Consider the following 27,258-nt stretch of genomic DNA (forward strand, 5'->3'; position numbering starts at 1 on the left):
TCAACGATTGCCGCGCTGCGGAAATTAACGGAAAATCAGCAGCAGAGCACAAAGAGAACGAAATGTGGGTAGGCAAATGGTACAGGGGAACCTCACTAAGGTAAATGATAATATGTAAACATTTGGTGAAGGGCAACAGGAGATGTTCTTCTGTCTTGCTTATAAATTATGGTTATAGTGACTGCAACTTTATCAGAACGTTCTTTATCTCTTTCATCCTTAATCTCCAAAAAGTTCCACTTATTAAGGCCCTACTGTAGCTGACGTTAATAGCAACAAATGGCGAAGGATGCTTGATTTAATGTACAAAAGTTTTTGATGTTTCTCCGTGGGCTGATGATGGCGGCGGCGTGAAGAGTCTCCGCTCCTTTTGGCCCCGTGCGTGTGTGGGTTAACTGTCTGCTTATTTCGAATTGTAATTATGGCCCGCTCTTCCGCTCGTCCTTTTTCCAATGTCTGGCTGGGCGTGTCAGTATCAGTCTCAGCTGATACTGATACCGATACTGAGGGTCCTGCTCGCAGGACTGTCAGTCAGTCGTGTTGCCAACTCAGTGGAGCAGAATGCAGCAAATCACGGGCTCTAGAGCCTCTATGTTTCGCACATAAAATGTATACAAATTATGCGTATTTATCGGGCAAATTCAATGAACTGTAAATGGTGTGGAAGTTGTGTGTCGGCAAAGGTGTTGTGCCATTGTTGTAACGCGGTTGTCTGCCACAACATTAAGCCTCGTGGATTGGGGCTGAGAATGCGCACAGGTGTGTGTCAAAAGGCATGGCAGAGTGGGTTGTGTTTTCCAGGGGGCTTGAGTTGGGGGCATAATGAACGAAGGAATTCAGCCGGGTGCACTGAACCGTTCTCATTAAAATGAGGGCTAGGATGGGGGCTGTACTGGCGTTTAATTCCACAACATAATGTGCAGCCTTTTAGACATTTGATTTGGTGGAAATCTGTTTTCCGATCGGAACACTCCCCTCAATTAATATTTACTAATCGCTTTGGCCAATGGCCAGCATAGAAATGTCAAATCAGGGTCTATATATAGGGTTGATTTATTTCTGTATTCCACATCCCTCCATTACCTTCAGCTGAGCCAAGTTCGTTGATTCGCCTTTTGGGTTTACCTCCCCGACAACCTTGACCCTTGACCCATTGACAGGTGGCTGGCGCATAAATATTTCATTGGCCCGCTCTATCAACGGGAACAAGGGAAAAGTTTTACGTTCGACACATCGGCCCACTGCCTCGTGCCAGTTATTAGTTAATAACTATTTGCTCTTTGTTTATTTATAATGTCTTAATTGCCGAAACGTGGGCCCCAATCCATCCAGGCATTGTAATTTAATGGTCGTCGCACAATTATTTTCCAATTCACAGCCCAATCGGTCCCAGGGATCCGACGGAGTTCGTCCAATTTGAATCCCCAGTTCCCAGTTTGGCCGGGCTGCCTGCCTCCTTCTCTCTTTCCAGCTGTCAAGTTAATTTGCTTGCCGCACAGCAGGTGTTGAGTTTGGCTAATTAATAGGCTGCCCGAGACTGCCGGGCTGGCCCACAGATTTTTAACGACAGGTTTCAAGGGGAATCGGGAGCAGGGAAGCCGGAGAGCAGGGAGTCAGGCAACCGAGCACCGGGAACGGGTAACGGGTCACGTCCTGGGCCGTAAACGCATCCGTATCCGCATCGCAAACTATGCGGGCGACAGCTGCCGCTGCTGCACGGCAAACAAATTTGCCGGAGGTGAAATCCATTTTAAATTAAAAAACAATTCGTTAATTGAAAGAGTTGATGTTTTCCTCTTTTAAGCTTTTAAATTATATTTATATTTGTTCTTTAAATTTAAATATTTCTGAGTTCTATATCAAAAGAGTATCTTTTAAGGGGAGTTTTAAGAAATTTGAATTATTTGTTATTAATTTGAAAGGAAACTTACTTGACTAGGAAACTAATTTAGGCATTTTCTGGATTCTTGACAAGACACCAATCAGATCAGATTTCCTTTCAGTGTGCACCTTCTTTTTATGACTTTGCGTGTTTGGCATCGTTTTGTTTGGGGTCCGCGTTCCCGAGTTATTACTAATTTTTAATTTATGTGCATTTAATTGAAATTCGGCAGGGGCCTGCACTTTGCGACTCTCCCTCTGAATCTGGCTCTGACTTTGGCACTGACTTTGACTTTGGCCCGGCCCCTCGATGGCGACTGTGACTCTGGCTCTGACTCTGACTCTGACTGTGACTCTGACCCACTTGCCAGACAAACACGCATCGCATCGCATTGCTTTGGAGGCTTGGCCGAAAGCCGAATGGAATCGCGCATCGAACATGGCCAACAAGTTGCCAACAAGTCGTCGCCAAAATCGCAAGCAACATAAATTTTCGCACATTTTCGGGCTGCGTTCGACAAGCACATGCAACCAGAAATCAACCAGCAGGCCAACAAAAAAGACTTCGCACTGGAAAGCGGGGAAGGAGCTGCACATTTTTGCTGCCTGCTGTCCGCAAATTTATTACGTTAATTAAAATAATTCTTAATTAATCAGAAGCAAAGATGCGGGCACTGCCGATGGCCACTAAAGATGAACGAATCAAGCTGGAGAGCGGGGGAAAAACCCTTTTGATGTCACTCCTCTTCCACTTCAGAGGCTGCCAGTTTTGTCTAGTAATGCATGGCGCATCAATTATGGACGAGGACCAGTACCCTTTCCCCAATATTGCTCCCCCCGCATGCCAACTGGCCGCTGAAGACGCGCCCACTTGCCGAGTTTCTCACGGGACTCGCTTAAAAATGAATTTAATATGCTCTTTAGTTCAAGTGAAGAAGCTATGGTTTCAGTGGAAACAGTGGGCTAGAAGTTGGTAAGAAGATTTCTTCTTCTTAAGACCATCTTTAACTAAGAAGAAAAAGGAATATTTCTCCTTTATAGAGTATATATAGAGACTGGATGCCAGAGAATCTAATCAAATCCCGTTTACTTCTTAACAAGTTTTATCAGAAATATCTATAAAATATTTTTCTAGTTTGGCAACCACTGTGCCCCCATCGAGAACCCGCGCTGCACTTGTCCTCCATTCGCTGCAACTCATTACATTATTTTCGTGTGTTTATTGTTTCTTTGCAGTCTCTTGCCGCCAAAGCAGCGGCAACGAGAGGCAGCAGCAGCTCGACTGGCGCCCTATTGTTCCCTGTGGCCCCCTGCCCCCTGCCCGACGGTGCCCCGGTCCAGGCCAGGATTCCCGCCTCCTGGCCAGCAGTTTATTATGCAGCAACGCACCCCCAAAGCGGTTTGGTTCGGTCGGTCCGTCGGTCGGTCGGTCGCCTGGCAAACAGACAGCGCCTGACAATGAGTTTTTAGTTTGTGCAGCGTTCATTTCGCCGCTTATCTGCGCTCTGGCAATGTTTGCTGTCATTGCAAATTTCCGAGTTTGACAGCTTACAAGCAGCCAGAGTCGAGAGGCCCCCATTTGGCCCCCCTTGCCAGCCTTCCATGTCCTCATCTTGCACTGTTCACCGACCGCAGGCTCAATGTCCGTCGGCTTTTGGCTCTCCCGCCGGACTCTGCGGCGCTGCTTGACGCACAGCGTCTTCGCTTAAGTGGCGCTATGCGTCGGACGTCTCATTGACCTGGTACACAGAGAGGAAAGTTTAAAGTAGAAAATCACATATCTTTGAAGGCATTGAAACTGTTGATAATGTGCATTAAACCTATAGATTTCTTTACTTCGAAGGTTGATTAGAAATTGTTTCCAGTGCATCCACTTCCCGCTCTCATTCGCATTCTCATCGTCGGCGGTTATTAGTTGGCCACTGCCACTGCGTCGAGTGGATGTGGATCCGTCGTAGATACGTGGATATGTGGTCTTAATGATGTCAGACCGAACGGGCGAACGGTACAGTGAACAATGCCAAACAGCCACGGACCTGATTAGCCATGTTGGCCCCTTTGGGTCTTGGGGACCGGGCCCAGTGCCTGTGTCTTGGCACCGCATCTCGTATATTGTTTGAAGATACACGTAATTAATGTGGACTTAGCAGTTTGGCACTCGGATAACAAAAGATATTGGCCAGACTGCACGGGTGGTGTTGTGGGAGGCGGAAGCCTTGTCGGCAACGGGTAATGAGTTCAAATCCTTGGCTTTGAGTTTGCCTCGAAAGTTTCTTTAAATTTCATCTGAAAAGTTGGAAAATCTATAAATTTCTTTGAAATTGTTTCAGTTATTGTTCTCTACTTGAATTTTCATTAATTAAGGGTTCTTAAATATAATAATATTCAATGATAAAATCAATTTAATAAAAGCTTCAAGATGAGTGCTTTGTAATTGCTATCAATAGCTGACTTATATAAATTCAACCGGGCTAATGTAGACATATCCCTTGCCTAGATTTCGCTTATTTTCCATTTTCCTAACAGACCCTCGAGCCTTCTGCTAATAGCAATGACCATGCACTTTTCCTAATATTCTTGGAATATTTCCCGGTTAAGGCGTAATCATATTAGCAGCCAGCCTGGCCCCGAAACCCAAATCCTCAGCAATTTCCCCCTCCGGCCTTATAATATATATGTCGATGCCAATTTAGCTATTACATAAGTGAGTCAGCTGAAAAGGAAACCAGCTCCATCCCAAACTGATGATGGAACGCGAGTACAAGTTGGTTAGACATCTCAAGCTGCGTTGTCAGTAAGTCGATTGGAGAAGCGCAGTTGGGAAGAAGGGGCAGAGTCATCATTACGTTGATTTGCAGTTCAAAAATGCATGCACTTATTTGCTACTGGCCATGATTTCAGCTGATTTTCCACGAACCGAATTGGGTTTGGCCAATTCCCTGGGGACTGGCATAGTGACTGACTGACTGACGGACTGACTGGTCCTTGACTTGCTGACCCAGTTGGCCTTTGTTTTAGACCCGCCAATAATGTTTGCCCATAAGATATTTATTTGCTTTGCTTTTCCATTTGGAATTTCCAATTTTTCTGTTTCTCCGTCTGCCATTTATTGCTCTCGAGATGTTTTCACTAGGGAGATGGGATGACGACGGGTTCTCCAAAGGTCATCCGTTGCAGGAGAGCCACCCAACAGCAACAGTTCCGACTTCATCCATCCTTTGCCAGTCATCGACGACTTCCCCTCCAACTTTCACATTAGTTTGTGTGGGTCGACGTGCTCTATCGTTCATCGTTTATATTATCGGCTCGGCAGCATCAGCATCATCCACATCATCATCATCATCATCATCATCATCATCGTCATCTTCATCTTTATCCCGTCATCGCTTTTGGGCCATGGCGCTGAGTTGGCCTTATCCGCTTGGCCCAATCGCCTCGCCCTCTCGCCTGGCCAATTCCTTTGATTACCGCACCCTTTTCGCTCTTTGTTCGGTCTTAGGTCATCATAAATTGTTTGCTTTCAAGTCAATTATTGATATAGGATTTGCAGCCGTGATTAAGCTGCCTCTTCCTAGCTCTCCAAGTGGGTCAGTGGAGTGTGCCCATGCCATTGTTTCTGCTCCTGCTCCGGCGAAAGTTCAATGCCAACGCCAAAGGCAACTGCACGCCAAGTGCATTAGTTGCCCCCATAAACATTGATAAGACCGCGATAAGGTGGTAAGGTATAGGTATAGTTTACCCACTCCCATATCCATTTCGATCCCATTACGATCCGCATTCCCCGGGCAAATTGTGGCACTCATAATTTGTTTTTGATTGCCTGGCACTTTAGCCGGCTCCTCGGACCTAAGCAAACCGAAATATAAATCCAAACAAGTGCTCTCTGCGCCGTCTAGGGGACACTCGAAGCGCCGGGACAAACAAGACAGGACCAGGCTCAAGGGTCTTTCAGGGATAGGGATAGGGATAGGGAATCAAGGGAATCAGGGAGCAGGGACCATAGTCCAGACCCTGGGCCCATCTTTCCCTGTTTTGTCGGCATCTTTTGCGTTTTGCTGGCGCTTCCGTCGCTGCAGCGAGAGATGCAAATGGGAATGTCTGGCAGAAGGCAGTGAGAGAAAAATCTTATGATAAATGTGAGGTATTCGTAAAGGAACAGTTGTACATTTTGGTGTTTGAAAAATAATTAAAATTGTCATTGAAGTTTCTTTAAAATTCTTTTGATTTTCTAAAAAAAGCGTTATACAACTTTTACATATTTGGACATGTTTTCTCTTAGAAAAGGGATCATAAGATTTCTGAGTTAAAGAGGTGAAAGGATAAAAGTAGTTCAATTTCTGATTTATTTCCCTCAGTGTAAATAATAGTGAGGAATGGGATTGGGGCCTGCTCAAAAGTCTTTTGACAATATTTGCGCGCCCTGACAATAAAACGCAAAGTGAAGTCTTGAGCTGCAGCTCCTCTGTCTGCTCCCCTCTGGATTTTTAGTATTTCTCTGCCCCTGCCTGTGCCTGTGTTTGTGTTTGTGCCTGTTTGTGTGTGTTTGTGCGGCGGGTCATTTAAATTTCATGCTAAATCAAAAATGCTTGTGTTTATTATTTGTTTTGTGTGCGGCGCTGTGAGTCCTCGGCCGCGGTTCGCTTTTCCTGTTTGTCTTTGAGTTCCAGTTCATTTCAGCCGAGCGGCGCTTGTGTGTGCGTTTCTGCTGTCTTTTCCTTTTGTTAGCCATGAAGGCGCCCTTTCCCATCCTCCATCCTCCATGCTCCGTCCCAGTACCGCTGCCCTTGCCCCTCCCACTCATCGATTGCAGGCGGCATCCTTTGTGGCCGGCACAGGATGTCGATTACATTTGTTTACTGCACTCGGCTCACCATAATTTCCCCCTCGTTTAATGAACAGGTGCCCCGTGTGCTGTTGTCGTTGCTGGAACTGCATCCCTACTTAATTTGCCAAGTGCCGAGTGCACTGGGAATCCGGCATTTAATCTCAAAAGCGCATCATCAGATTTACGCCCAAGACAAGATCAAAGCGTCAACTTAGCATTCAGCAGGCCACCAATCAGATGAACTGCGAAATCCACTCGAGATGCAAGTGGATATCTGGACTGCTCCTCCGGAGTCCATGTCCCTTCGGTGGCATCTTGAGTGGGCAACTGGAGTAATAACCGAATGATTTGCATTGAACTGGGAGATTGCAGAGATTTATTGAAGGGGCAAAAGGCCTTCACGTTGATTATCCAAAATAATAATAACTTAAAAAGTATGAAGAATGTAGCAATGATAAGATTATTAGCGTTAGTCTTTAATTAACAACTTTTTTAAAGGCATTCCTTTGATATAACGAGCCGCTGGCTTAAGCAGCTTAGACAGATGCAAATGTTCTCAACAATGTTGCATTAGTGGATTTAGCCAGGTTAAGACTCAAGGACCACTCCTAGCCCAAAGATAAATAAGCCATAACATCTTAATGACTAGGACTCGGATCGCAGTGATCGTAGGAGTAGGTGGAATGGGATACCCCGAGGCATTACTCAATCAGCAGGCCATAAATGCAAGCTGATTAATGCAGCCGCCAGCCCGACGACAAGTGCAACATTTCCGGTGACAATGATAGGTATTGCTTTATGCACTGAGAAAATCGAATGCCTTTCAGGTTTAAGAACTACTTTCTTGAGAGAATTATTTCTGAAGAGAATCACAACTTCTGCATTTCCAACTGAAGATTAAAAATTAATAGATCAATAACAAATTAACAAAATATTTCTCTGTGCAGACTAGGCCTTCTGTTGAAGACGTCATGCAGTCTGCGTCTGCGGATCACGGAGTGGCAATCAAACGGAGGCCACATTTGGGGGACCATGACAATGACAAGTGTCAAAACGCAGGTTGCACTCATTTAAATTGGCATGATTTACGTTTGCCCCGACCAGCTACCGACTTGCATCGTATCCCATCCCATCGCCTGTCATCCGTTGGATGCAACTGTGGCAATATGGCAAATTCCAACAGCACTTAACAAGCCGCAGCCCAAGGAAATGACAAACAGCAGTGCGCAGCGGAGACAAGATGCTGACAGGGCCAAAGGAGCGGGAGTTGGGTGATGGTAGATGGGAGCTGGCGATGGGATATGGGCGATCCCATCCGATCCGATCCGGATTTCGGAATGGGCACCAAGTCGGGTTGAGTTGGGGGCAGAGGGTCGCCAGTCGCCGGTTGCCGTCGCCCCATGTTGTCCATGTTCATCGCCAAGTCGCCTCCATCCTCGCAGCCATTTGGTGTGCATGCAAAGTGTTGAATAATTTGTTGCGAAATATTTCTAGATACACAATGTCGGCGATTCGCGTGCACCACACAAATTTGTCAGTAGTTAGGCTAAGAAATTACTTAATTCCTTCTTCTTTTTGTTATTATAAATTTATATTTTAGGGATTTATCTATTCTAAAAATGTTGGCTTACGATTTAATTAGGAAAACCCCAAGCTCAAGCTCAACTTAACTACATTTTGTTGGGTGCCCCATGGCTTGGCTGGATTCCTTACGAAGAGCTCTGCTTCGAGGCAAGCTTGTTAGTGTGCAACATGCTGTTGCAACGCCGGCGACTGCAGCCACAGCAACTGCAACTGCAACTGTTGCGTCGCTGCGTAATTAAGTGGGCGACAGTCTGGTAAATGCAAATTTCTTGGCCTTGTCGCAGTGTTCGCCGCAGGACATGGCCAAATGCAGATGCTGGCGACCGATATGGCCGATAAGCCATGGTGCGATGCTGCTGTTAGCGGGTATTTTTTTTTTAGGTGGCTCTTGTTGCCGCCGCATGTAGACGGCGATAAGCGCTCGCCTATGATCTATGATCCTGACCTTGGCTGGCAGATCAGAATGCGCATACGCAATGTTGCACATTCTTAATTAAAATGTCAAAACTGGTTTAATGGCGTTAATGAACAAACAGAGCTCAGTTCGTTAGTTGGGCGAACAGGTCGCTGGAGGTTTGACAATATTGTTTGCCGCACAGTTTCCCCTCAAAATACTTTGGATTCCTGCGATTCATGGATCGCTGCAGATCGCTGTTCGGCTTTTGATCTGCCAGGCGATCTGGGCTTTGATTTATCGCCAAGTGCTCTGAGTTTTCGAACAAAAGCGGACGCCGCCAGCTCCGGAAAATGGAAAGTTTTCCCCGCTGCCCCGACAGTTTGCGTAGCGACCGTTGATTTATAGAAATCAAAGCGAAATCTGCTGGCCATTGTTGAGTTCGTTATCGTGGCTGCAAAACTGTGCTCTCAACGAGGCCAAGCGATTGGTAAGACAACGCAGCGCTGCTTGTTTGATCGTGGCTATTGCATAACGAAGTGCTGGCTAAGTAATTAATGAGTTTGATTTGAGATGCATAAGTTGTTACTTTTTAGGAAGTTTAACTGAGTTACAGCTTCTTCTACTCATCACATGCTTTGTATTCACATAAAATAAATACGTATTTAGTCCTTCCTTTTGGCAACCATTTAAGGTTTTTTAATTATGCTAATAATTTCTCCTCGCCCATGACTCTTTTATTGGTTTTAAATGTTAACTCGACTGTGAAGGACCAATGCTAAAGCCCGTCCAATTCATTGCATTCCCTCTTATTCAAAGTAGGCGCCTCTCCTGCAGAGCTACACTCAAAAAACTTGATCTTATTATAAGTTTCCCTTTTATTATTCCCTTAAATTCAAAGCCAAGACGATTTTCCCCTGTGCAGCAAGCCCGAAGCCCGACTCTTGGGGGATCCCTTGTCTGCGAAGTTGTGTGATTTATTTGGGCGGCTCGGGTGTTTTTTGCTCTTTGTGCGCTGCGCTTTTTATTATGGCACAATTTTTATTATTTTTATTGGTGCGCACTCGAGTGGATTTCGCAGAGTGGCAGAGTGGAGCAGTTGCAGTTGCAGGCTCATGACGCACCCACCCGCACCACTTTTCCGAGGCTGTAAACACAACCTCGGTGGGCTACATCCCTATATGCATATCCAGGCGGGCTCAAACGAATATGTGCATTTATTATTTTACTTGGCTTGGTCGCATTTTGCAGCAACGATCTGTAGACACAATAAATTACCAATTATATTTTCATTTCATATTTCTGTCATTGATTTCGCTTCCAGACCGAGGCTCCATGCCTCAACCAGAGCCGAGGAGAGGGATGTGGGCAGCTCTGCTGGAAATTCATAGCCAACGTAAGAGACAGTTTGTTTTATCAATCGACAGACAAAATTGCATAACTTTTATTAAATAGATTTCGAAAAATACACAGACGGATTTACAAAAGGAAATTGTTGAGTTGATATCATATGCGTAGGCAACCAGGCTGACGCTCCTCGATTTCGCCCATCTTCTTTCTTTTCAGATTCAAGGCATAAAACAGGGTATAGTAGATCATAACCAAAAGGAAACCTGAGAAAACTCAAGTTGCCAGGAGTTTTTGTGGCATTTTTTATCTAGAACTAGCTTACTTGGAATGAGAAATATTAAAACAAATCGTTGGATTTTCTGGTCGAGTTTAATGTAATGCCAGTCTTTAGCTAACTCCAAACTAGATCCAGCAATAAATATCAAAAGCGCTAGCAGTGTCATCACTATCCAGGTCCACAAGAGATAGCACTTTTCCTAGATATAAAAAAAGTATTGGTATATATCTTTATGGGAAAAAGGTGAAGAACTTAACCAGGATTGCGCCAAGCAAAAGGGAAATTGCAGCAAGCAAACCAAAGCAGGAAGCCGCCACAGAAATTGTATGATAGATATCAAAGGTTCCACCTGAAGGAATATAAAACCATCTTATGGTCTCTTGTTAGTATAATATTTGTTACTAAAGGTATATTTACGGGGAAATGAATATACTATATTTGCAGTCCAAATTATCAAAGCGGCAATGGCAAAAACGCAGCATTGCGTTCGCAAAGTAAACCTCAAACTAAATTTACACATTGTGCTTACTAGCTTTGGTTTTTAGTTGTTTAACAGAAAAGTCAAACAACAGATGATTCCTTAAAATTGAAAACGTTTCATATTATAAAGGACATTAAACTCCCCCATGAGTGGCTTTAAACTTTAAACCTTTCTTCAGTAGACTTTTTAAAAATCCCAAACTTTAATGAAACCCAGCAGCCGGAAAAGTGCAATCTTAACCGTAAAGCCGAATCATCCCCCCAGTTAAGTTATCTGAAAGGAAAGCGCGAAAATCCCTTTGTTAGACTGTTTTTATTTTGGTCTGCTGCCGGGAGACCGTCTATATTTATTTCCTTTGCCGTTCTATAAAGTCGGTCCGGCCAGCTGGCTTTGTGCAAAGCCTGCCGCCACATTAAGCCCCCCTCCAGAGATCAGGGAATGGAAATCAAAAGTCGCCGTTAAAGTGTCTAGGAAATTGTGCATGCATTAAATAAATGAAACTCCCTTCATCCCAAAGGACAGGCGGACAGAGTGACCAAGGGTCGGACCAGGAATAACCTCGGCTCCATGTGCAAATTAAAATGGGAATACGAGTCGAAGGGGAGCGTTTTATAGGGAGGGAACAGAGGCTGGCCAGCACTCCACTTTGGCATGAATAAATCGAGAAATGGAAAAATGTGATAAAATGTTTCTATAAATATTAAATATTAAACGTAGCTCTTGGAATCAGGAATATATAATGGCCGAGGAAACATTCATATAGATATAGAAATGTAAGCAAATTATTTCACATGCCTTTGACCCCTTCCTCAAGTGAGTTTTAATTGCCCTGGCCAATTATAAAGTTCTGTAGAAATTGCAAACTAGCCGAAAAACTAGGGAAAAGCCAAAGGCACGTCGATGTAATTCAATCTGGGCAGCTCAGTTTTTCCGGGCTCTTTGTCGAGCTTTGTGTGGGCCTACCTGGGGGAGGTTGCTGGGGTGAGTAGGTGGTATAATTATATTCTCCAATTTTCATGGTTCCCTTCGAATTTGTGTTCCTTTACCTTTTTTTTTTTCAACCCCCTTTTGCATATTTTACCATAATTTGCTGTTCTTGTTTGTCTGCCAGTTGTCCTGGCGAACAAATTGCGAATTGAAAACTTCGAAAACTAACGGCAATTACAGAATTTTCCGAAACCGAAACCAAAGACGACGAGTACGAACCCGACGAGTACGAAGACGGAAAGCCAGGTCCCAAAACTTGGACTATTTGGCTGACTGTGCGTGTAATTATAATTTTCTTTAAGTCGGTTTGCGCAAACTTTTCTTTATGTCAAACTTTTGCCCTGCTCCCTCCATCCCTCCATCCATGCGACCGCAAATAATTTTGTGGAAAAGTTGCCGCTTTCCCCTTTTCACTGAATTTTCCCGATTTTTCCATGTTGTTGGTAATTATGCTCTTTGTGCGACGCAAGCAAACTTTTGGGTACATCGTCTGAGTGTATTAGTTGTAATGTGCTTCGGTTAGCCCAAGGAAGCGAACAAGTTGCCAAACTTACGACAACAATAACAAGGAAAAACAAGCGTCTAAGGCGGAGCAGGACCCGTCGTTTGTATTTCGGTAACTCACCTTTCGCCTCGGCCAGATCCTTTGGCTAGACAATGTGTCTTATTAGCGAAGCTTGCCAGTGGCAAACTTTCCAATGATTTTCATTCATTAGAAGTTTGGCATCAAATTTTCAGCTAATCACGTTGATGTTGAATGGAAAAGCAACTTCATCAACAGTTTTCCGCCACCAAGCATTCTGCAATTATTTTTTATACATAGCAGCCGAAAATTAAGGAGTTCAAGTGCCAGTTGATATAGAATAATAGTAACCAATGAATAGAAGCCAAAAACAAGGAAATACTAGTGCGGGTTAGTACATTTCATAGGGATTATACGAGGTGTGTTCAAAAAGTAAGGTGACTCTTCAAATTTCGCGAATTTCAAATTTTTCTATTATCGAAACCTTTTAGAAGTTATACGAGGTGTGTTCAAAAAGTAAGGTGACTTTTCAAATTTCAAATTTTTCAAATTTTTCGATTATCTTCAGTTTTGGGAACAAGAAAAAGTCACATGGGGCCAAATCCGGTGAATATGGTGGCTGAGGCATTATTGTGGTGTTGTTTTTGGCCAAAAAATCCAAATCCTTTGATCCATATTTTTCGATAGCAAAAAATCGCCGAGCTCGCAAAACAACTTGTAACTTTACGCCTCTCACAACCAAACAAAAGAGGATGTTCCATTGAAACTTGGTACAGATGTTAGGGAAGAGTGTACCAATATAACAAAACAAAAAAATCGATAATCGAAAAATTTGAAATTCGCGAAATTTGAAGAGTCACCTTACTTTTTGAACACACCTCGTATTGCAGTTTTTACCTATTAAAAACGTAATGAGTGAAATGTGTCCTAATTTCCATAGCCTTGTCAAAGAACTCCAATCCATTATAAGGTTTCTTATCCTCAACACAAGCACGAAAATGCAGCAAAATGGTATGACTAATATGGCCAGCAGAGCGAACATTATAAATTCCTAGAAAAGAAACATTCATAATTGATTTTATTACTTAATTATGATAGTTACTTACCACATCAGACATCATTTTAAAAGAATAAGCAATTGCAATAACCAGAACCACAGGAGTAAGCAAAATAATATCGTAAATGCTGATGTAAAAAACTGAAATAGAATATTAAAAATGAGATATTTATAATTTAAAAAGAGACAATCATATACAATATCTCAGAAGTGCCATCATAACTATCGCTCCCACTAGACCCACAATAATCCATAGAATATATATTTTATCTTTTGAGCACATTTTTGACTAACTTTAAGTTCTCTTTATTGACATTGGATTCAAAGTTAACTAGTTCCCTGATTAAATTCCAATCTCAACTCACTTTAATGTATCCATCAAAACGTTTCACCTAATGAATTCCATCCATAATTCTGACAAACAAATGAAAACTAATTTTAGTTGTCTGCCACTTAACACCAACTCACGACTTGTCCATTTCGGCTAATGACCAGATATATGGCCATGATGAAAATTGTGCTTAGGGCTGTGATTTGGCTAACTGCGTCTGCATGCTTCTCCTCCTCCCTTTGCGGCGTATGGAATGGCATTTTAATATCAAATATGTGCTGGGGGAGTTCGGGTTACGAAATAGGTAAATTGAACGAGATTTCGACAAGCAACCTGCAGGTAAGGGTAATCCGTTGGGGCATTTCCCTGTCCTCAAATACAGATTTAAGAGCGAAAGTTAACTCTGAAGTAAACTAGTACACGATAAGAAATAGTTTGACCTGCAAGGTAACTAAGTTAAATGGTTAATGGTAAAGAATAAATCTCAGAAGTCTTTCTTATTTTCTGAAAAATACTTAAGTGACATTCATAGCCTTCTGAAAATAGAATAGCCAAGTATATCATCAGCTTTAGACCTTGTCAAACTAATCTACACCCAAGATAAGATTTTGGTTGTGTATAGACGATATGAATACCCCGATAGCCCCAACATTCCACTGGCGCAATGCTAATTCGAATGCAAACCCTCGAACATCCTTGAGAGTTATGCAAAGCAGGAGCTGCCGAATGCAAAATGTGTTTTCACTTTTGTTCGTTTATCAAACGGGTGTCGGGCTGACTGGTTCGTTGGTTTGTCGTTTTTGTTGGCAAGGCGCCATGGTCCAAGTCCAACTCCATCTCCAACGCCAACTCACCCTCCAACTCCAAATGCAATATGACCAACGGCAACAAATAGCTGACAGTAACAACAGCAACGGCGATGGATACAGCTGAAAACCAGAAAAGGACCCGGGGCAAATTCACGACTCGCATATTGAAAACAAAAACTGCAGTCTGAGTGGAGTGAAGACAGGCACACGTGATGGGGGATATTGTGTGATTGTGTTTACGGTGTGGCTACATGGCTACATGGCTACATAGATGCCTGAATGCCTGGATGTTTGGGTGTTTTGGGGGGCCTCGATGTGGAGCGGGTGCAGCTGCTCGAAACTCCAACTCCGTACCCCAACCACTCTTCAGGTCCCTTGAAGTGAAGCCAAGTGAAAATGAAAACAAAGTTTAACAAACCGTGGCTAACGAGCTACATTATTAAAACTTCAAAAATGCATAAATTTTGTGAGAGACGAATGGAGCGGACTGCGGCATTATAATAATATAATGCATATCCTGGGCAGGCATTTGAAAGTTATTGACACCTTCTCCTCTCTCTCTCTCTCTCTTACCATTCTCTGGCAAACTCGTGACATGATCTGCGGCTCCTCCGAAAAAAGGTGTTGCAACACAGGCCAGGTTCCCCCCGAGTTGCACGATCTTGGGCACTGGGCACCCATACCCAAACCCAAACCCAATCCCAATCCCAGCCCAACTGGAACTGCAGATCGAGTTCGCGACTCGGCTGCCAAGTGATTCTGCGCATATTAGTTGGCCATTAGACGCACACCATTGTCAGCTGTGAACGGCAGTCGAAGGCGCATTAAAATTCAGACGGTGTTAAATATTACAAGCGCCCCCTTGCGAAAAAGGGGAAAAGGTTTCGCGCTGATTTGCAGCTGCCACTCAAGCGGTTTTCAAAGGGGGCGGAGTGGTGCCACCGCGGATGAGGATCAGCGGAGGAGCTTGTGAAATGTTGTGGCGACGTGATATGTTAATCTCGCAGGCCAAAACGTGGAGTGCCTCGGATGCGGATGTTTGGCAGACAGAAAAGAAAACCACTTGTTGGCTCGACATGGGTTGTAGTGAAGAAGCCTCTCTTTACGTTCAGTTTAATAAATTAAAATTAATTTTACATGTAACTTCTCGGAATGGGATATATTAATAAAACTATTTCTTCTTTAATGCTCTTTAAGGGCTTGTAGATGGAAATCTGCCAAAGTCCCACTTAAAACTTTATTTTCAATTGTTTGACCACCACCAATAACGTGTTAGGAGAGAAGCCATATTAACTAACTAAGTATTTATGTTAATAAAAGAATCCTTGGCATTCTGGACCACCAAAACGGTGATCTTTGCATCCGGCGTGATAAGTACCTCATGGTACTTGGTACGAACTCTCAAGAAGGTCAAAGTCTGAGCTGGCTCTATTTTGGTCAGGAAAGCCTGGCACTTCTCCCGCAAATTGTCATAGAGACAGGCGTACTGTAAGCTGTCCTGACGATCCATTGAGGTTTTCACCGGAACTCCTGAGCGATTCATGATCAAAACTTCCTCTACTCCAGGTTTTTCTGATACTAGGCGAAAGGCTTCCTCCACATAGCTCTTTGTACGCTGAGGCTGAGGAGGTTTAACAGGACATTATATGGCTAAGTAGATTATCTTTTGCAAACTTACATCAACCTCTGCAGCCTGCATTTTGCTTCCTTGTTGCTAAAGTTCTACTAAGTTGATTTAAGATGAATGTTAAATGTGAACCAGCTAGGGCCTGGGTTGCTTTGATTCTGATTTTTGTTTCATGTTAAGCTAATGATCTTAAATAAGGTTCCATCTTAAATACCAATAAACTAATCATTAAAATATCTTTGCTCTGTTATTACTATACATAGTAGGGACAAAGATTAATAAATTCCGCGGGCATCATCCGAGTGACGTCATAATCACGGGCATTAAACGATTTGGCCCGATGTCGAGAAGGGTCCAAATTAGGCGGGAGTTATTTGCCAAAGCGGTCTCTAACTCTGCGACGAGCTCTAATCGCCTCCTAACTCAGCTGCCAAGCACGGATGGACGGCCCACTTTCGAGGTGCGCTCCCAGAGCATAAAGTGCAATTATAGCGGTGCAGCCGAGGAACAGGGCCATGAAATACCAACACCCGACAGCTGTAAACAACAATTTGCCGGGCGGCCATAACCGCAGCTCGCAGCTCGCAGCTCGCATCTCGCATCTCAGACCAAATGCCAATAACTCGCCGAGCGCGAGTGCTTATAAAAAAGTTATTTAAAAGCCCAGCCAACTCGGCTGGAGTCCAGGCCAAAACTGAACTCGAAGCCAAGCTCGATGCCAAACCAAACCAAACCAATCCAATCCAACAATGGCAAATGATGATGAGATGTCCAGTCGTTTCAGGTTAAAAGCAAAGCGTTTCGGCAGACGCGCAAAAACTTAGAATCGGCCAAGGAGGCGAGTGGACTTGGAGGATGGAAACTTGAATGAAAATGCCCCTCGAACTGAAGAGAAGCGAACGTAATGAGCAAATTTATGGTCAATTGATAATTTAGAGGCATTCGGTATCATCAATAATGGACCGTACCGATGCGGCTCTGGAGATCGAAGATGAGGCATTGTTATTGGGACCAATGTGGCGCAAATTGTGCTAAATGTTTCGGCAGGCCCTACGCAATGCCGTTTGGGCCTAAAGATTGAAAGACAGCACAGACACAGCACACGCACATGAAAAGTATTTATGTGGGCATCTTAAGGGGACCCTCGGCCATATTTTATATATTTCGACTGTCAACTGGGAGAACTGGGTCAGAGGTTCCCCAACGGAAAGCTCAGAATCTCGCCCCGCTTTTGTTGTCTAGGCCTTCGTGGCTCGCAATTTAAGTCGCTAATTGAACGCTTTGTCTGACACATCGAATAAATCACACAATTTCCAGCTTGCACCTTGCAGACCAGTCACTCGGCGGAGGTCTGGGCCCGAACCCGAGCGGTTCACCAACTGCACGTCGCCATGTTTATGCCAATAATATGCCATAAAGTATAGAAAGGAGCCGGCACAATGGTGGAGCTGTGCACATGGGGTCCCAAAACGACGACTGGCTGCCGAGGAGCGGCTTCCTCTGATAAACTTTATGACATCGGCGGGAAGTGGAAGTGCAGCCACTTTGTCAGCGGCCATCCTGGTCCCCCGATAGCTGCTCCTCCGAGTCAGATACCCGTCCCCAATCCCTAGCCCTTACTCCGTCCTCGAGCACGGCGCTAAAGTTTAAGCATTGCCCGAACTTTACGCACAACTTGCACACATAATTTACGTCCCAGCTCCCCTCTGCTCCTCTGCGTAATTATTGGCCAGGAGCTCGGGTCTCGGAGTCGGACTCTGGCCGGGCATGGGTTATATGTGAGTGCATTAGAGGCGACCACAAACTGTTTGGGTTTGCTTTGGTTTAGCGCAAATTGTAGTCATAACTTCTTCTCCGGCTGCCGTCAGTCGGACAATCGGGCTTATGATGGCTCAAATGCACCTCGTTTGGCGGACGGAATTCAGCAGAGGTTAACTGGTCTTGAACCCCTCTCTATTACGACGTCATTCGATCGGACTTAAGCAATGGTTGTCTATTAAGGAGTGGCAAGAAAACCATAAGCTAGTAGCTGCAACTGTTTTTTGGTCTTTTTAATATATAAAACTTTAAAATACCTGAAAAATACTACCAAGTAGCTGCTTGAGAGTATTCAATTGCACTTTGATTGCACTTGGCCAACAATATTACCACCTTACCACACATAAGCCCTATTCGTATGCAGATTGGCCCATTAGGAAGACCTCTTTGGTGGACGAGGGCGTTTGTGAAGGCAACTGCCGCAAATCCCACATCAATCAAATTGTCCGTTGCCCTGAACAACGGCTACATATCAACAACTAATGTATCAACAAAAGCTTTGTGTGTCTGTTGCGGGGCACTAAAGGCAAATTAAACCCGGCTTAAGTAACCGCTAAGCACAATGGTGCACATGCAAATTATACTGCCCATTAATCGGCCAAGTCAATCAAAGTCCAGCTCTAGCTCAGTTACTTTCCCCTAATTAGGAGTAAGTTAGGGAAAGAAGAGCTTTTAAATATTTAAAAAAATATGTTATTTTATAAGAATTTTATGGGGTAAATCTTATAGTTATCTTAACCATAGTTCTTCGGTCTTGTTACCAATGTTTCCCATTTAACTGGGCCTCCAATTGGCTTGCATGCAGCATATAATATGCTGCCACGCCCTCCCCAGCACTCACACACATGCTGAAAAGGACACCTGAGTCCTTGCTCAGAGCTGCAAGTTGTTTGGCTGGGAACAGGGAGCGGGACTTTGCTTGGGCCTGGACAAACTTCCGAGCCACCAGGATGTGTCCTTCGCTTTCTGCATTGATTTTGAATTTCCAAGGAAGTAGCGCGGAAACTTGTTAGTCCGCCATCCGCCCATACCTCCCCTTCTTCTTCCATATCCTTGCCCCATAAAATTTGCTTTGCATGCAGTTTGCTGGAAAAGGGGGAGACACGAGCCTGGCCCGGGCTATTACGCTGGCAAATTGCAATGTAATTAGTTTTTACATTTCTATATAGTCGGCGAACGTATAATTGTGGAAAATGGCATTTCTAGTTAATTAATGGCCTCCTGCCCTCCACCCTCCGCCCACTGGCAATGCCAATAGCCCCGGTGTCCCGGAGCTCTGCGAAAACTTTCTGCACATTTGTTGCCGCTTCTCGGCGTGTGCAGTCAACAAAAAAAAACTGCAACTGCCACGCCCCTGCTCGCCCACTGTCAACCTTTGGCAACTTTGCTTGAATTGCTTGAAAAATTTAGTTAAAATGCTGGCACTAGTGAAAATATCAGGAGCAAAGTCCTGCCAGGATGAAGGGAATCCCGGGTGCCACCTCGCCAAAATGCAGCAACAGCCACAAGCTGTTGATTCAATTATCAATATGTTCGTTTAACGTTGGAAATGGGTTACCCTGTTTTGGCATTTGAATCTTGAATCTTTGGAATGAATATTTGCAATATACTTTTGCGTTAAATGTCAAAGTCATTACCAAGCAGACATAAATAGGAACTGTTTTCATAAATACTAAATAAGATGTCACAAAGGTATTAGGATGTGCGGCAAGTCACACCTGCAGAACTGTTGCATCTATATCGGAGGGCTGGCCATTATTTTTTCGCTTGTGGAATTTGGATACAGAACTTACCAGTTGGGTAGGTAATACTGCTCCGAAATGCATTACCTAATATACTTTTAGCCACTAGAGGCATTAATAAACTGGTATTGGGAATAGTAATATGCTGGCTACTCATTTTCCTGGCAGCAATCGTATTGATTGTAGGAGCAGTAAAGGCAAGTAAACGCGAAGCAAATAAAGCTAAGGGATAACCTCTTATTATTTTTAGAAAAAAACCTTGCTGTTGATGATTTGGGTGATAGTCTCACTGGTTTGTGGAATGATTATTATTATTCTGAAAATTATAATATATTCCCTGTACTTTTCTAACAACCCTTATGTTACCTACCCAATAGTTGGCGTCTGTTTGATAATACTCCTTATATGTAAGTCAACTTTACATGTCAGTAGCATGATATAATACCTTTTACTTTCAGTAATGGTATTTCTTTTCGTGTACTATCCCTATGCCTACAGGCATGAACTCCGAGAAGGGCTTTACAGATAAAATTGACTGGTATTACAGCGAATCAAAAGGGGGTTTCTTTACAGCTAATTGCGCTAGGACTCTAAGCCATTTTTTTGATTAATGAAAGTACCCACTTTTAAGCACGCAAGCTAAATAAATCCTCAAATTTGTTTTTAAAATTTTGACAAAGTTATTTATTTGGCCCTTTTTTTACTATAAAGAAGTCGGCGGGGGAATGGAAAGGTCGTCGGATTGGCTTTTGGCAGAGATCAATAGCGAAGCGGAAGAGAAAGGCCAATTGCTTTATTATCGTAACTAGTCTACTAGCCATTTTCTATACACTTTTCTTTTCTAGAACAACTTTTTTTTGTTTTTATTGAATTATTGTTTAGTGATGGAAAAAAAGGAATGATCTGACAAATTTGAGAACCAAAAACCAAAGTGACTTGGATTTAAAGTTCAAAGGTTTTTTATAATAGAGAAAAAGATTAGAGCTTCCCGAATGTAACTACTACTACTAGCTTTCTAAGACTAATATAGTATTATATTGTAATGTGCACGGGCAAAAGTCAAAAGGTCTGCTGCGTTCTAATGGCATTAGGAACGATATGTTTAGGTATTCTGGAGATCTCATACAGCGGTCACAAGCTAAGTGAGTTTTTAAAACAGATATTATTAACACAACATTAACTCATCAGTGGCGTTAACAATGTTACAGTCTTTATTAGATTCAGTACGTGGCTAACGGCGTGGGTGGTATCCTGGCTTCCCATTATTTTTGCTTCGCTTTTCCTGATCGTAGGAGCATTGCAGGCAAGTAATTGCAAAGAAAAACAGTTTTCATTTCAAAACTGAACTTAACCCTTTAGGAAATTCGGTGGATGCTGGTGACCTGGATAGTAGTTTCCCTGACATGTGGGGTTGCTATGATTATCATAAGGCTGGGATACCTAATAAATGACCATAGGCATAATATTTCTGGAGATATTGTGCTATGTCTAACGAATGTCATCTACTTATGTAAGTCAACTGAAATTCCCACTCTTTCTAATAGCAAATCTCTATTTTGTTATTCAGTTTTGGTCTTTGTGTGGGCGGCATACCCCTATGCTTATATGCAAGAGCTGCAACAGGAAACGCCTGCTTAATATTATGATATTTTATTTGATAATGCTCAATACATTGTTCAGAAATATCTGTTATCTAAGCTAACTAACTGTTTAAAGTTAAAACATTCTTGGTTAGAGTCCATTTACTTTGATCACTGAACGATATCCTGACTTCGGTTTATATTTTTAATAAACAAACAGCAGGCAGTGACCAGAGCACTCGAATTTGCATAAAATAACAGAGGCAATAACAATGGGTGACAACAAATCAAATGGAAATGGTAAACCGACCGCAAATAGAAAGTGAAAATCAAACACAAAACGCTGCCGTTTATTTCTGTGCTTTCGTATTTTCGGCATTTTCCAGGCCGCTTTTCCAGGTCTTTTGTGTTTATTTGTCGGGCGTCTAATTTAAATAAACATTTATTTGTACAAAGGCCTTAATACGTTTGGCAAATGACTTCCTGAATTGTCTGCACCGCCGAGTACCAGGCTATCAGGGAACCAGCCCAACTGTCGGCTGCTGTTCGAATTGCATAATCGGCGGGACAAATGCAGTGGATTATGAAATCCTTCGCTCACAGGCTGCAAATCCAGCTGAAAACACGAGCTCTCCAGCTCTCCAGCTTCGCGGAGGAGACGCCACCGACCTGGCAACAACCTGTCGCATATTTAAAGCGATTAACGGCACGATTTCAGTCACTGCCTGCCAGCAGCAGCAACAGCACAGCACAGCAGCAGCAACTGCAACTGCAACACAACAGCAGCAGCAACACGGTGGCAAAGCCTCAGCATAAAAATTGAAATTGAAATGCTTTTGGCACTGCCAAACACTTTCTGGCCTGATGTTGGGCCAACGATACTAACTTGGCTCTGGGTATTACCAACCTGGCGATCCCTATCTCAAGGGTTATCTATTGGATAGATACAACCATATGTCGAGGAATAAGAAAATCATTTACTTCTCAGTGATTAACAGTCTTCCTCTTAAGAAGATAGTAAGAAGGTATATCCAAGGTATAACTTTCAAAGTGTATACTGTATTCCATGTATTGGTTTCAGATTTTCTGTGGGCAGCATTTCCTGGATTTCTGTTGAGGGGTAATTCGTGTCTATAGCGGTGCAAGGAAAACATTTGTAAATACTTGCAAAGCATTTCCAGCAATGGAACAAATACAAAATAGGCATCGCTGCAATTGGAAAATTGTGAAAAATCAAATAATATATTGTGCACAATACCGGCATACTTGGGCATGAGCCATTGTTGTTGTGGCGCCGTGAAGTCCCCTTCCCGCCTTGCCACTCCATATAGCCCCACAATGAATGACCTATAAATAAAGTTGGCAGCCAAACAACTGGGCCCAGAAATGGCAAACAGCGTGAATTGTGCAATAAAAGCAAAAAATAATATGAATATAACAACCGCCGGAGCCAGATTTTCAATTGGTTTTCTATCCCTTTTTCCTTCCAACTGACTCTTGACCTTACCAGTTTTTCGGGTGGTTCCACTTTGTAAATTGCTCTTGAGTGGGCCACAAAATTGCCGGGATAGCAGGTAAATAAATATGGGCTACAGCATTTAGTGCCTTAACGGAAATTATGGATACTTTTTTAGGCCAAGTTAAGGCTTTGCTTTGGTTTTATTCGGAGAAACTTTTGGGGCAACTTTTTGCTATCTCGCAGAAACCTCAACAAGGAGCTTTTTGAAACTACAGCCTCTTGAGTTCCTCCGAAACAGTATAGAATTCCAGCCCTACATCCCTATGTCCCCAGGCATTCAGTAAGTCTAAATGGCAAAAGCTTTTATCAGCTCCGATTACACACTTTAAGCAGCAAAATTGTCACTTTAAATGCAGTGAACGAACTGGGAGCGGCCTCAAGTGGATGGACACCTGAGCGGACGAGTGCTGTGGTTGGGCCACCGCAACATTGTTGCCAGAAAACCGCCGTAACCCAAGCCAAGCTGGCAGAAGGTAACCCACCCAGGACATCCAGAACAGCTAGGACAGCATCCAGGCAGCGAGCGTAAGCTAACTCAACTTAAATAAATTTAATTTAATTACCAGTAAAAACCGCATGAGTAACTTCAGCCCGAGATGAGAGCCGGAGAGCCCAGCAGACTGTCGTTATCCGGCGAACTGAGATGCGATGTTCCATGAGCTGCACGTGGAAGTGGAGAACCGGGCGGTTACCTGAGAGCACCCACCCACCGTTGGGTTTATTTAGGAAATAACATTTTTGTGGCAACACATTTTTGGATTTTATTACAGGCCCCGTGCCAGGATGTTGAGTGCTCCTCACTCTCGGCAGCTCCGTTGAGGTCAACATGCATTTTATCATTTTAAATAGCAGAGTGGCAAAGTAGCAGAGTGTAGGAGAGCGGCAGAAGCAGCAACAGCAGCAGCAGCTGGAGGGCACTCGACACTCGGCGATAAATAACCTTAATGTAGTGCTGGGTCGCCCTCTCCTTCGCCTTTGCTTTCGCTTCGGTTACATGTTTAATTACGAGCTGCAAAATCTCAAAGCATACTTTCGGGCGGCGCTGAAAAAAGTGCTCGAGAAAGTGTAGTAGAAAAACGGGCTGAAGCGGGGTGTATGTGTGTTAGTGAGTGAGTGGGTATCTGTGTGACTGTTTAACTGTAACTCTATGTGGGTGTATGAGTGTGTGTGTTTGGGTGACAAGGTCAAGTCGTCACTGCTCCCGATTATAATGCAAATTGGCCTCGCAGTGTTTGCACATGTCGGCAAATACTTGAGCGGTGGCACAGCGGTCCTTGAGACGCATTACCCACACAGGCATACTAGAACACCGTCACACTGCCGCACACACACACACAGACACACTGGGCCACAGCTCCCAGGCGGGCAAATCAGAGGACTCCGGCCTTAGTATGCAGAGAGGTCTTAGCCAAGGTCTTGAGTAAAATGCCTAAATATGGATGAAGTTTAAATATTTGAAATCGAGAAACTAAAAGTAAGTAAATAGTACAACTATAAAAATATTATTATAAATGTTTTTTCATGGAAATTGCAAGCATTTTCCACAAACTAAAGCCGAGCAACGGACAAACATAGATTCTACTGAAAAGACCCATATTAAATCGACATTTTCACTGGGCAGAACTTTGAATGGCAGATCCTTTTTGTGTAATCTGGCTTAGTCGCTGCTTAAATGCATTTCATAAATCGTTTACCAGTCCAGCCTTGGGAAAATCCATTCATTCCTGTCCCACACCGCCCATACCTCCCGTACCCACCGTCCCGCCCTCCTGGTCCGTTGCCTGGTAACCTAGTTTAATAAATAAATCGCAGTTTTTTCGTGCCTTAGCCTTCCCTCCCCCAGGACTCCTGTGTCTTTTTGTCTTCGGCAAGTCATTCATGTGTGCAATCTGTGGGTGTGACTAATTCAATTACAACGCCCAATTGTGCATGCCTGGCCGCCCAACCCGCCCCGCCCTCCGTCCTTCGCCATTCACCTACCCCCCTGCCCATATTTTACTCCGTGATTTTTCATTTCGTTTTCACGCTTTCACCGTGTGCATGTGCAGGTAGTGGTGTTGGTAGCTGTGAACGAGCATTACTTGGGCTTTGGATTGTCGACTGCGAATCCGAATCCGAATCGGAATCCAAATGCGACCCACTCCCTGTCTTCTATGCAACGGGACATTCACGTTTCGTGTCAACCCGGGACTTAATTGTTTTTTGTCACACGAGTTATCCTTTTTGGGGCGTATCATGTTCGAAATTGAAATTAACTGACAGAGCGGTGGTTGGGTAATGAACATGATTTGTGCAGTGCGAAATTCTGGGTGGGAGTCGTTGTAGTCACAGAATCGTTATGCCATTCAGCCCTGCGCGGGTCTGGGAACCTAAGTAAACAAAAGTGGTTGGCCCTTTGACAGTCACGGAATGGGATTTGTTACACAAACACTGTCAAAAAACCAAACGGCGAACAAAATAAAATAAAAAATAAAAACCCACATGACACAAGGAATATTGGCTACGTCAATCAACTGGAAAACCATTAACTAATAGTGCACGGCCGACTACCGAACTGGGTTCGCACTGTACCGCGGAGGGAAAGCCTCCAGCTGGAGGAGCCAAACTAGAAGCCCAGTGGCAACACCTTCGAAAAGGCCATTTTCCTGGGAGCCGTCGCTGCTGGCACTTCCCCATCATCATCGTCATTATGGGAATGCCTCCTGGTGGGACTATCGGCGGCCCAGCATCTTGATGATCGGAGCAGGAACCAGAGCCATTGCGAAACGTGATTTGTAGGGTCATCATTCAAAAGGCATCGACTACAAGCGCGGCGAGATCGCATCCCATTCCATCGCAGCGAAGGAGTCCCATCCCAATCCCGGTCCAGGCAGGGCCCAAAAACCAGATCCCCGACGATTCGATTCCGAGCAGCAGCCGAAAAGAAAATTAAAATGGTTATACATTCATGTAATTTAACGAAATTCAATTGAATGCCAAGTCACAACAACTGCCCGACCAGGGGCCAAACTAAACTAAAGCGAACTAAACCGAACTCCCAGCGCAGGTCGGATCTGAGCTCACTGAGAGAAAGGTAAAGTCGTTTCAGGTGGAATTTATGGGCAGGTATAGAATATGATCTAAAGCAATCCCTGTATCCTTCAAAGCTTAAATGATGAATATGAATTCCTAGTTAGTAGTTCAAAGCGCCAAGAACTTGCTATAGTTTTCTCCCAGTGCGGATGCGCTGTCTGCTGCGATATTGCCGATGCCAAGCGTGAGATTATCGGCGATTGTATGCAGCGATGATGATGCTGATGAGGATGAGACTGCGGCCGGGAGTGCAGTTTTGGCCCGGCCGAAACCGCCTTGGCCCATGGCTCCCGTAAGTTGGCAGTGCACTCGAGTGCCGAGTGCCGAGTGCAGTCAAGTTCACTTTTCATGCCGGATAAGGAGGAGATGGTTGGCCGAGGTGGTGTGGGGATCGGATCTCAGACCGCAGTGGCAGTCATTGACTTGGGTTATCGCACGCCAAAAACGACAAAACAGTTGCATGCCCAAACTAAAGAGAACCGAAGAACACGGCCAAGAAGCTTAGGCCCAGCAGAACCTTGGGTAAAAAGCTGAGGTCCCAGGGCTCAGCGCTATCTGCATGCGATCAAATTTCCTGGGCTTCTGTTGCGGAGAGGCGGCGGCGATCATATTGAGCCCGCTTTTGACATTTTGGACACAATTTGAACCTTTTACTTTTCGGTGCCCGTATGCGAGCACACGATTTCCAGCTTGGTCTTGGTTGGATTTCCAGGAATCGCGCGTCTCCAATCGAAATCCAACCAGCAAAACCCAGCCAAAGCGGCTCTCCTCCAACGGCGTGTGTTTTGTATTCGCCCTGACATTGATTGAGAAATTGATTTAAAAATCGTTTTTGCTGCGCTGATTCTGATTCCGATTTCGATTTGAACTCAGTCGGAGATGCAGATCCCGACTTCCCGGCAGATTCACATCTCTGGCAGGCGCTTCGCTGACTGATCCATTCAGTTAACTGGCTGTGAGTGCCCTTCAAACCGCTGAAGTTTTCGACATTTAACAGTTTTGATTTAAAAACTTTTCAGCTTAATTGAAAGCCCAGCGAAATGAATGTGCTTCGGTCTGCGTTTCCTGCAAGTGGCCTTTTGAGTAGGGCATTCACCTGCCAAATGCATTTATTGAAATGAAATGTTAGCAGAGGAATCTGAGCTACATCTGTGAAGAAGGTTTAAAAAGTTGCCAGATACAAACTAACATTAGCCTTAATAAAGTTATAACTAAGAGAATATTAACTTAAATGAGTGACTTAAATGGCTTCAAACCCCTTTGAAAGGCCGCTCGGAGATGGATCATTGAAATCTGCGTTGTCTTATCAAAAGTAGTTCCCACAACGAACCCATAGAACGGAAGAAGGTTAACAGGCCGCATCCCATAACTCAAACTATTAACGAGTATGATGAAAAGAGC

At 44.0% G+C, this 27,258-nt stretch overlaps 3 protein-coding genes across 3 annotated transcripts; 2 read left to right on the top strand and 1 right to left on the bottom strand.

The window, feature by feature from the left end:
- Positions 1-15,680: 15,680 nt before the first annotated feature.
- On the bottom strand, positions 15,681-16,263 carry LOC108109019 (dynein light chain roadblock-type 2). Its single transcript, XM_017217291.1, has 2 exons — positions 16,178-16,263; positions 15,681-16,120 (listed from the first exon to the last, which is right to left on the bottom strand). Exons 1-2 carry the CDS (start codon positions 16,196-16,198, stop codon positions 15,797-15,799), a joined length of 345 nt encoding a protein of 114 aa, XP_017072780.1. The 5' UTR covers positions 16,199-16,263; the 3' UTR covers positions 15,681-15,796.
- Positions 16,264-19,614: 3,351 nt separating this feature from the next.
- Positions 19,615-20,355, top strand: LOC108109023. Its single transcript, XM_017217296.2, has 4 exons — positions 19,615-19,744; positions 19,789-19,883; positions 19,937-20,093; positions 20,145-20,355. The coding sequence occupies exons 1-4, from the start codon at positions 19,645-19,647 to the stop codon at positions 20,213-20,215; spliced, it is 423 nt and encodes a 140-aa protein (XP_017072785.1). The 5' UTR covers positions 19,615-19,644; the 3' UTR covers positions 20,216-20,355.
- Positions 20,356-20,598: 243 nt separating this feature from the next.
- Positions 20,599-21,324, top strand: LOC108108876. Its single transcript, XM_017217093.1, has 4 exons — positions 20,599-20,828; positions 20,895-20,989; positions 21,046-21,196; positions 21,254-21,324. The coding sequence occupies exons 1-4, from the start codon at positions 20,729-20,731 to the stop codon at positions 21,322-21,324; spliced, it is 417 nt and encodes a 138-aa protein (XP_017072582.1). The 5' UTR covers positions 20,599-20,728.
- The last annotated feature ends 5,934 nt before the right edge of the window (positions 21,325-27,258 follow it).

This window comes from Drosophila eugracilis, unplaced genomic scaffold (assembly GCF_018153835.1).
Source record: "Drosophila eugracilis isolate 14026-0451.02 unplaced genomic scaffold, ASM1815383v1 contig_1765, whole genome shotgun sequence".
Classification (NCBI taxonomy): domain Eukaryota; kingdom Metazoa; phylum Arthropoda; class Insecta; order Diptera; family Drosophilidae; genus Drosophila; species Drosophila eugracilis.

Bases quoted from the DNA above. Each gene is read 5' to 3' on its own strand.
- LOC108109019 (XM_017217291.1), bottom strand. From the start codon at position 16,198: ATGCAGGCTGCAGAGGTTGAT. The intron at 16,121-16,177 runs GTAAGTTTGCAA...AAACCTCCTCAG, and splicing joins TGCAGGCTGCAGAGGTTGAT to CCTCAGCGTACAAAGAGCTA.
- LOC108109023 (XM_017217296.2), top strand. From the start codon at position 19,645: ATGTGCGGCAAGTCACACCTGCAGAACTGTTGCATCTATATCGGAGGG. The intron at 19,745-19,788 runs GTAGGTAATACT...ATATACTTTTAG, and splicing joins ATACAGAACTTACCAGTTGG to CCACTAGAGGCATTAATAAA. The intron at 20,094-20,144 runs GTAAGTCAACTT...TTTTACTTTCAG, and splicing joins TTTGATAATACTCCTTATAT to TAATGGTATTTCTTTTCGTG.
- LOC108108876 (XM_017217093.1), top strand. From the start codon at position 20,729: ATGTGCACGGGCAAAAGTCAAAAGGTCTGCTGCGTTCTAATGGCATTA. The intron at 20,829-20,894 runs GTGAGTTTTTAA...ACAATGTTACAG, and splicing joins ATACAGCGGTCACAAGCTAA to TCTTTATTAGATTCAGTACG. The intron at 20,990-21,045 runs GCAAGTAATTGC...TTAACCCTTTAG, and splicing joins TGATCGTAGGAGCATTGCAG to GAAATTCGGTGGATGCTGGT.